Source organism: Podarcis liolepis, assembly GCF_965112155.1.
Source record: "Podarcis liolepis genome assembly, chromosome: 1".
Lineage (NCBI taxonomy): Eukaryota > Metazoa > Chordata > Lepidosauria > Squamata > Lacertidae > Podarcis > Podarcis liolepis.
In genome coordinates, this window is record NC_139554.1 from 13,454,447 (window position 1) to 13,464,272 (window position 9,826).

General features: G+C 42.6%; 1 protein-coding gene across 3 annotated transcripts in view; it reads left to right on the plus strand.

Moving 5' to 3' along the window:
- The first annotated feature begins 569 nt into the window (after positions 1 to 569).
- Positions 570 to 9,826, plus strand: part of LOC310685746 (uncharacterized protein) — a 57,373-nt gene continuing 48,116 nt past the window's right edge. Inside the window, exons 1-3 of one of the 3 annotated variants that reach the window (XR_014515527.1) lie at positions 570 to 1,442; positions 2,510 to 2,589; positions 3,182 to 3,371. Coding sequence is in view for 1 of the 3 variants with exons in the window: in XM_083458598.1 (XP_083314724.1) it covers positions 1,233 to 1,442; positions 2,510 to 2,589; positions 3,178 to 3,251 (364 nt within the window). In the remaining 2 variants the exon portion in view is untranslated. Of the gene's footprint in view, positions 1,443 to 2,509; positions 2,590 to 3,177; positions 3,372 to 9,826 lie in introns of those variants that run through there. The other 2 variants (XM_083458598.1, XR_014515528.1) reach the window with 2 other exon arrangements.

Genomic DNA, 9,826 nt, shown 5'->3' on the forward strand with positions numbered 1-9,826 from the left:
AAGATATGGGGAAAGCAAAATAAATCAGCAGTCTCTGTTATCTTCGATAATATCAGAGGTGCCCAGATGATTCAAACCAAACAAGGTGGACCAGCTACTCCAAAGCTTCAAAATTTGGAAAGCGCATTTGGATTTGCAAGAAAGCATCTCATCCCACATTTGTGAAATATTTATTTAGTTCGCGGCTTGAATCCAAGATTGTAACAGCCAGATGACAATGTTCCTAACCTTGGACAGAAAAGGTTTCCATGTATTGTTTGAGAACGGAAAGTGCCAGGTGACCAGAGATGGGGAACTGTATACAGAAGCAAGTCTACTTAATAGTGTATATGAGACTAATCTTTCATAACTCCAGTCTGCAGTGCTTTATCAGCCAGAATGATGAAGCAGACTTAGAACTTTGGCACAGAAAGTTTAACCACAGAGACATTAAAGGCATTTAAGAGTTGCAATGCAAGAAGTTCGCAAGAGGGATGAAGGTAACCCTTGGTGCATCAAGCTGAGAAGTGTTGAACTCCTTTTCCCCTCCGTGTACTCAGAAGAGAAGCACCTGAGTGCTTGATTCACTAAGGAAAAATAAGTACATTTTAATATCCTTGGTGATTTTCCAAGATACTGCATTGTGCATTTTCTCAAGGAGAAAAACAGAACCTTTGAGATGTTCAGAAAATACCTTGCCATGGCTCCACAGGAAACCCACAGCACTTATGGATGACAACAGTCATGAGTTTAGTTCATAAAATATGAGAACCCTCTTGGAAGAGGGAGGAATTGCACACATGAGGAGTGTTTGTCCCGCTCTACAAGAAGAACTCAGTTGCAGAGAGAAAGTTTAGGTCTCTTATGACGATGACCCAGTGCATGCTGAGTCGTACAGGCTTTCCCAAGCACAGGTGGGAAGATGCAGTAGCCAGCTACATTGAACTTTGGAACAGAAGAGAACCTAACTTGTCACACATACCTGTATTAGACAGCATCACTTATGTCTGTGTACCCAAGTAGGCCCAAGCTTGACTCCAGAGCAGAAAAAGAAATTATGGTAGAACTTTCTTCTGGGTTGCAGAGTTATGGACTTGAAAACAGGAAAAGTCAAGGTTTGATGAAGACAGTAAATCTGACAAGAGAGGAAACTTCTCAGCCGTCAGAGGGAGAAATATAAGACTTCGTGTACTTTCCTGAAGTAATACGTAGCGGTTCGGATCTGCCTTCTACTGTTCTGCCACCTACAAGAGATGATGAACAAGAAGAAAGAGATAACCAGTCTCCAAGTAGCAGTGCCATCCGACAAGATGGGATGGAGAATGATGATGAGAGGCTGCCACTTGAGGGTGATGAGAAAGCTGGTGCAGTTCCAGAACCAGATGCCAGATGCTTATGAAGACGCGGCAGAAGTGTTCCACTTCCACAACATTAAGGGTACATTAAGGACTACAAATCAACAGGTAGGTATGTCTTTATGTGTGTAAATAGTCCCATTTTTTCAGAGAAGCTGTAAACTACCGTATTTTTCTGTCTATAAGACGCCCCCATGTATAAGATGCCCCCCTATTTTGGGGGACTAAAAATTAAGAAAATGGGGGGAGATTGCCCTGTCTTTGGGAGGCAGTTAGCAAAAATCACTCACCCTCTGAAGCGCCACTTTCAATCGCACATGTCGCTAAAGCAGCCTATTGCCTGCCCGATCAGCAAAAGCAGCCGCAAGTCACTCCCAATTGACAGCAGCGCTAGCCAGTAAACAGCGGACATTGCCGCAGTCACCAATCACCCATTCAATCACCACTCACGCTCTCCTGCTTGCTGCAACAATCATCCCCCAAAAAGGCACTACCCATGTATAAGACGACCCCCCCCCCATTTTATAATTAAATTTTGGGTAAAAAAAGGTCGTCTTATACACAGAAAAGTACGGCAACTTGTGTAGTTTTATCTTCCACAGATTCTGACAATATAGCTGAGATTGAGGTCTTGTCAGGATGCTATTAGTGGCTCCTGGTAGGTTGCCCAGGAAAGTATAAAGACAAGGGAAAGTTTCTTAAATTCTTTTTTTATTTCATTTTTTTTAAAAAGATATTTTTTTTAATTTTTCATCCATTTTTATTAGGTTTTATATTTTAATACATCAATTTATCACATCATATAAAGAAGAAGAAGAAAATACAATTTCCCAAAAAAACCCTCCCCTCTATGACTTCCCTCAACTTCCTTTTCTCATTTGTTTTTACATAATGTCGTCTTCTGCATTTTTTACTATGCCTTACATTTTTAGTGTATTAGATTTATAATGTTGTTAAACTTTCCATGCTTTATACACCATCCTTATATATGCTATATTTATTCTATTAATTGTAAGTGTTTAATCGAAACCTGCTATTTAAAACCAAGGAACAGTTAAGTTACTGAAGCTGGGGAGGATTTTTGTGGGATTTTTTTTTTTGGGGGGGGGGTTAAGTAGATAAACAGTCATACAAAAGTGTTTCCCCACTTTTTTGTTGCTCCTGTTTTATTTCAGGAAGGTAATGGGCTACAAGTTAAAGCTGCCTGCTCCCCAAATGTTCCCTGGAGGGAGAGAGAGAGAGAGAATGCTGAAAGGTATGGGCTGCGAGTTAATGAAAGGACAGTCACTGGGGTTCCCCTTGAACATCACTCAAGTCACCCCAAGGTGCCACGGCACACTAGTTGAAAACCAATGTCTTATTTTATAAGTTGAGTTAGCTAATTCTATATATCATAGCTGTCAACGTTTCCTTTTTTTAAAGGGAAATTCCCTTATTCTGAATAGGATTCCTCGCAAGAAAAGGGAGAAGTTGACAGCTGTGCTATATATTCCACCAATCTCATCTGCCATTCCTCCTTAGTTGGTATTGTTCCCTCTTTCCATTTCTGAGCATATATCATTCAATCTGCAATACTTGTGTAGATAAATAAATTTCCCCGTTCTGGGTTTTGTTTTTTAAATTCTGCCTGATAGAGCACACACACATCCAGACATGCACATCATCAAGCTACTTTACTGTTTTCTTGCATTTTTCAAGCCCTCTGTTTAAAACCAAGGAACTGTTAAGTTAATGAAGCTGGGGAGGATTTTTGTGGGATTTTATCAGGGGAGGGGATTTTAAGTAGATAAAAACTCATACAAAAGTGTTTCCCCACTTTTTTGTTGCTCCTGTTTTATTTCAGGAAGATAATGGGCTACAAGTTAAAGCTGCCTGCTCCCCAAATGTTCCCCGGAGAGAGAGAGAGAATGCTGAAAGGTATGGGCTGCAAGTTAATGAAAGGACAGTCACTGGGGCTCCCCTGAACGTCCATCAAGTCAGCCCAGGGTGCCACAGTATACTGGTTGAAAACCAATGGCCTACTGGAAAATAAACAGATTTACCATTATGTGTGTAAAATAATTCAGGATGCACTTGTTGAGATGACTGCTACAGCAGAGATCAAACCTCCACTGAGAGACAGTTCGGAGAACCTTCAAGTTAATATGGGACAATGTTTTAAAAAAAGAAACAGATTTAATGGGATTTGCAGACCAGAAAAAGATTCTGATGGGCGATTTAACAGATGAAATGATGGAGTTTTAAAAAGTGCAAGAAGAAACATTAGATCAAATAGCTATACTTGAGATGTACCACAGAGAACTTATTCTGCGCATCAGAGGCATACCAGAAAAGCAAAACGAAGACGTAGAAGCCAAATTAATAAAAGAACTTGCATGTTGACGGGCTCCCCACAATACATTACAAGAAATTGGAAGAAGTCTTAGCACCAACCCTCCAAAAACTCATGAATGATAGAATACAAAAAGGGAAAATTCCACATACATGGGAAGAAGCAAACATTGTTTTAATCCACAAACAGGGGTCATCCAGAGAAATGGTCAGCAACTACTGACCAATTTCACTTCTAAATAACTATTACAAGATTTATACAGGTATTTAATGAATAGATTAAAACTGGTCTTAAAAGTAATAATTAACAAAGACCAGGCGGGGTTTCTCCTGGATCACCATATGAAAAACAATATGAGGGCAATAAGACCAGTGGTAACAGTTTGCCCTGGAGAAAATTAACCAATCTCAATTTTACCCGTAGACTGCCATCTGTCCAGATTTTCATTTGTTCTGAACTAATTTTAAGATGTATTTTAATTAATTGATTGCCTGTTTTTATGTTCTTTGTATACTGTGTTAGTTTTATGATGTTAGCCACCCTGAGCCCAGCTCCGGGGTACAAATAAATTTTATTATTACTACTACTACTACTATTATAGACCTGGTAGAATATCTAGACTGGAGACCTAACAAAAAAGCTGCCTTCATGTTGGTTGATGCTGAGAAGGCCTTCAATAATCTTCCTTGGAAATTCTTAAGAAAGGTGATAGACCTATCAGAAATGGGAGAATGCTTCACCCATGGAATAAAAGCCATCTATGAGAAGCAAAAAGCAAATTTAATAATCAATAATGAAAAGACAGAACACGTTTTGATTGAAAAAGGAACAAGAGAGGGCTGCCCCTTATCCCCTTTATTATGTATATTAACACTGGAAATACTAAATTCGGTAATCAGGAAAGAGGAAGAAATCAAAGGAATAACACTAGGAAGTCGGTATTTTAAGCTAAAAGCTTTTGCTGATGATTTGATACTAACATTAGAAGACCCATTAAAGAGCATTCCCAAAGCTTTAGAAAAAATAACAGAATTTAGTGAAGTTTCAGAGTTCAAACTCAATAAAGTAAAAACAAAATTAATGGTTAAGAATATGCAGAACCAAGAGAAAACAGAATTAGAGGGGGGAAAACAGGTTTAGAGATAGTTAAAGCAAAATATATGGGTATTGAAATTATGATGAAAATGTCAATTAATATGAAGACAATTATAGAAAGATTTAGAAAGAAATTAAAAAAGACCTTGAAATCTGGTCAAGATTGAAATTATCACTATGGGGAAGAATCTCTGTTAAAAATGAATATGCTTCCAAAGTTTCTCTTCCTATTTCAAATGATTCCAATAATAACAAAATATGATTGCTTCAAGGAATGGAGGAAATTTTTGACAGAATTTATCTGGCAAGGAAAAAAGCCCCACATCAAATATAAACTAATGACAGATAGGACAAAGAGAGGAGATTTCGCCCTTCCAAATCTAAAAATTTATTATGTAGCAGAGTGTATAATTTGGATTAAAGATAGGATTATGTTAAAATAAATTAGATATTTTGGATATAGAAAGTTTTGACAATAGATATGGATCTATCTCTGCCCCGAAGGAGACCAACCGCTCAGCCAGCCTGATGAATGGGCAGCATTGAGCCGGGCCCACGCGCAGGGGGATACTATCTGGCCGACAATAAAGTCCATAAAGGTTTTACAAATCATATACAGTGGTACCTCTGGTTACGAATTTGTTCCCTAAGTCCGTTCTTAACCGGAAACTGTTCTTAACCTGAGGTACCACTGTTGGCTAATGGGGCCTCCTGATGCCGCCACACAATTTCTGTTCTCATCCTGAGGTAAAGTTCTTAACCCGAGGTACTACTTCCGGGTTAACGGAGTCTGTAACCTGAGGTGTTTGTAACCCGAGGTACCACCGTAATCAGAGGTGTGCTGTATAAGGTTTAGACTGCTTATCAATCATTGTTACAACTGTACACACCACAATGGCTATCACCACTAGAGGCCTTTTCAGCTAAAAAAACTAAATATGACTGGAAATTTGGGAACATACAGTCAATTATTAAGGGAGGACTGGGGACAACCAAAGTTGAAAACATTTGTAGAAATAAGGCATTATATCACAGACTGGCTCCAATATCACCAATTAAGCAACATCTAACTTTGATAAAAAACGAGGATTTGGAAAAGAAGATTTGTTATTACAAAAAGTTTTATTAGGAAGTAATCAAAAATTATTATCAAGAGTATTATTATTGGAATGGAGTTTAGAGGATGAACAAGTAAAAGAAGTACAGATTAAATGGGCACAGGACATCGGGTATGTCATACAATTGGAGCAGTAGGAAAGGCTGTTAAAGAATGGAATGATATAAAATTTACTGCATGCTATACTATAGAAGAAAATATAATGAAAATGTTTTACAGATGGCATATGACCCCAGTAAAACTTTCCAAAATACAGAAATCAAACTCCAATTTATGCTGGAAATGCAAGGAGGCAGAGGGCACACTGATACATTTATGGTGTGGCTGCGGAAAAGTTTTTAAAAAGGGGGTTATAATTAATGAGGAAATAGAAAAGATGCTCAGAGTTATTTTAGAGGAAAAAAACAGAGGTATATCTACTGAGTATAATAAGTAAGGGACACAGGTGGCACTGTAGGTTAAACCACAGAGCCTAGGACTTGCCAATTCAGAAGGTCGGCGGTTCGAATCCCTGTGACAGGGTGAGTTCCCATTGCTCGGTCCCTGCTCCTGCCCACCTAGCAGTTCAAAAGCACGTCAAAGTGCAAGTAGAGAAATAGGTACTGCTCCAGCGGGAAGGTGCCGTATTTTTCGCACCATAGGACGCACTTTTTCCCGCCTAAAAAGCAAGGGAAAAGTTGTGTGCGTCCTATGGAGCAAATGCAGGGGGGAGGCAGGCGGGAAAAGCCCCCAAGAGCCGCACACAAGCTCCGTGCGCTCTTGCGGGCTTTTCCACAGGAGGGAGAAGGGACTGACTGGCCGCATCAGTCCCTTCTCCCACCTACCAGAAAAGCAAGGAGAAGCCGCGATCTCTTTAAAGGGGTTGCGCGGCTTCTGCAGGCTTTTGGGAGATGTGAGGGAATCCCCCCACCTCCCAGTAAAGCCAGGAAAGCCCTGCGCAGCGTCTCCTGGCAAGGAAAGGCTGCACGGGGCTAAAAGGGAAGCCAAAACAGCGAGCTGCATCCATCCCGCCCCCTGCCTTGGCTTGCTCCATAGCTGCGTGCAACCCCTCCAGCAGGGAGAGGTTGTGCGCAGCCTGTACGCTGCTCTTTGGGGCTGGGGGGGGGAAGATTTTTTTCCCTGATTCCCCCCCCTAAAAACTGGGTGTGCCCTATGGTCCAGTGCGCCCTATGGTACGAAAAATACGGTACTTCAGAGTCTAGGGTGTGGAAACCAATTGGGAATGGCTCGAATTCATCTGGGAGAAATATCCAGCTCAATGTATTATTTTCCTGGGATGGTTCCGGATTTACAGAAGCCATCCCAGTTTCTCATTTGATACCAGAATGTCCTGCTTCTTCAGAGAAATTTGGGAGGGAATGTTGATACGTCCCTATTATTATAGGAGAAATGTTGGAGGGAGTGGAGGGAGGCTTCTCCTGGGATTTTCTTCTTGCCGGACCTCAGTTCGGGACCCTCTCAGAGAACGAGGGAGGTGTTCATGGTGAGTTCCGGAATCTTTTTCCTAGAAAAATAGCACTGGATGTCTCTGTTTTCATCAGAGAAAAGTTGGAGGGTAAGTGAATGCAACCAAAGACTGGTGAGGGCTCATCATTGAGCTTACCTGGTGGTAGTGAAAGCTGCATTGAAGGCATGCTTTGCTGCCTCCATTGCATCCCCATTGATTTTCTAGTTCCATTTCAATCAGCGTTTAGGCCCAGTGTTGGCAAAGAAACTGCTTTCATCACCTTTCCTAACAACTCCCTGCATTCTTAACAAACCACCATTCCCAGTATTCTTTGGGGTAAGCCATGAGAGTTGAAAGCAGTCTGAGCAATGACCTTGATCCTTGATACTGGCCATTTTCATTTTGTGTTTGTGTTTGTTTGGATCCAGGTAGCTGGGATTAAAGTAACCTGGTCTTCTTCAACCTGGTGCCCTCCAGATGTTGTCAGACAACAAATCCCAGCAGCCAGAATGCCCAAAGCTCTGGGGTAATAATGGCAGCCCCCTGAATCAGGCCAGTGGCCCATCTAATCCAACTTCCAGTTTTTACAGTGGTCAAGCACATGCCCTAATGCGAAGTCCACAAGCAGGATCCCAGCACAATAGCTCTCCCCCCTCCTATGGTCCTCAAAAGCATTGTGGCCACCAACTATGGAGGAACAACAAGTCCACTTCCTTTGCTCAACCAGAGTCCACCCAGACTAGAGTCCACCCATTGACTTTGATGCCCTGTGGCATCCCCTAAGCTCAGCACCCAGTGTGGAGGAACTGGGCACACTGCCCAAAATCTGCCTCAGCTCCCCTGTTGCACAATGTGGGGCTGTTTCGGTTGAGCACTTCCACTTCCTTTGCTCAACCAGAGACCACCCAGACTAGATCCCTGTTCTGTAGCCGGAACAGGCTGCTGCTTCCACATGGGTGGGTTGGGAGCAGGAGGCGGGATTCCCTCCCAAACCCCCCAGAGGGACAATTGGAGCAGAGCACCACAATAACCCTTGGCAGTTGGGTCAAGCCATAGGTGGCTCAGCTAGACCTGTGGCCTGTTGTCCCAGGAGCTCACAAGCAGCATGACAAGAGTCTCAGTACAGCTCTTCACAGGTACAGGTCTGGTCCAGAGACATCTGCTGCCTTTGGTGTGTTTGTGTGAGGGAGAATGGAGGAGCTTGGACTGAAGCACAAGGAGGGTTCTTGAAGGACAACCCACAGAAAGGGATTCCCTCCTCTGTGGATAGCCTGCTTACTCCTAAGGTCATCAGCTGCAGCAGAAACATCCTTTGGCTCCTGCCAGCACTAACTGCCTCCAATGCCACCTTTACATACTTCAGAGTATAGGGTGCGGAAACCAATTGAGAAATGACTTGAATGCATCTGGGAGAAATATCCACCTCAAGGCATACACTATTTTCCTGGGATGGTTCCGGATTTACAGAAGCTGTATCGGTTTCTCATTTGATACCAGAATGTCCTGCTTATTCAGAGAAATTTGGGAGGGAATGTTGATAGGGCCCTATTATCATCGGAGAAATGTTGGAGGGAGTGGAGGGAGGCTTCTCCTGGGATTTTCTTCTGGTCGGACCTCACCGGAACTCAGTTCGGGACCCTCTCAGAGAAGGAGGGAGGTGTTCGTGGTGAGTTCCGGAATCTTTTTCCTAGAAGAATAGCACTGGATGTCTCTGTTTAACAACAGGGTTTAACAACTCCCTGCATTCTTAAGAAACCACCATTCCCAGTATACTTTGGGGGAAGCCATGACAGTTGAAAGCAGTCTGAGCAATGACATTGATACTTGATACAGGCCATTTTCATTTTGTGTTTGCGTGTGTTTGGATCCATCTAGGTGGGATTAAAGTAATCCTGTCTTCTTCAACCTGGTGCCCTCCAGATGTTGTCAGACAACAAATCCCAGCAGCCAGTATGCCCAAAGCTCTGGGGTAATAATGGCAGCCCACTGAATCAGGCCAGTGGCCCATCTAATCCAACTTCCAGTTTTTACAGTGGCCAAGCACATGCCCTAATGGGAAGGCCACAAGCAGGATCCCAGCACAATAGCTCTCCCCCCTCCCATGGTCTTCAGAAGCATTGTGGCCTCCAACTATGGAGGAACAACATAGTCATTGTGGTTAGTAGCCCTCCATAGCCTCCTCCTCCATGAAGTTTTCTGATCCCTTTTCAAAGCCATCCGAGTTGTTGGCCATCACTGCCTCCTGAGGGAGAGAGTTTCACTGTTTACCATTGCACTGCCCAAAGAAGAACGTTCTTTTCTCTCTCGTGTATCTCCCAAAATTCAGTTTTGGTGTCACGAAAATGGGAGAAAACTTTTCTCTGTGCACTTTCTCCATGTTGTGCATCATTTTGCAAAGGTCTGTCATGTTGCCTCTTCCTCGCTTTTTCTTGCAACTAAAGCGCTGCAACCTTCCCATCCCTTTGTTCATCCTGCTTGGCTAAACATCTGGAGAGCAGCAG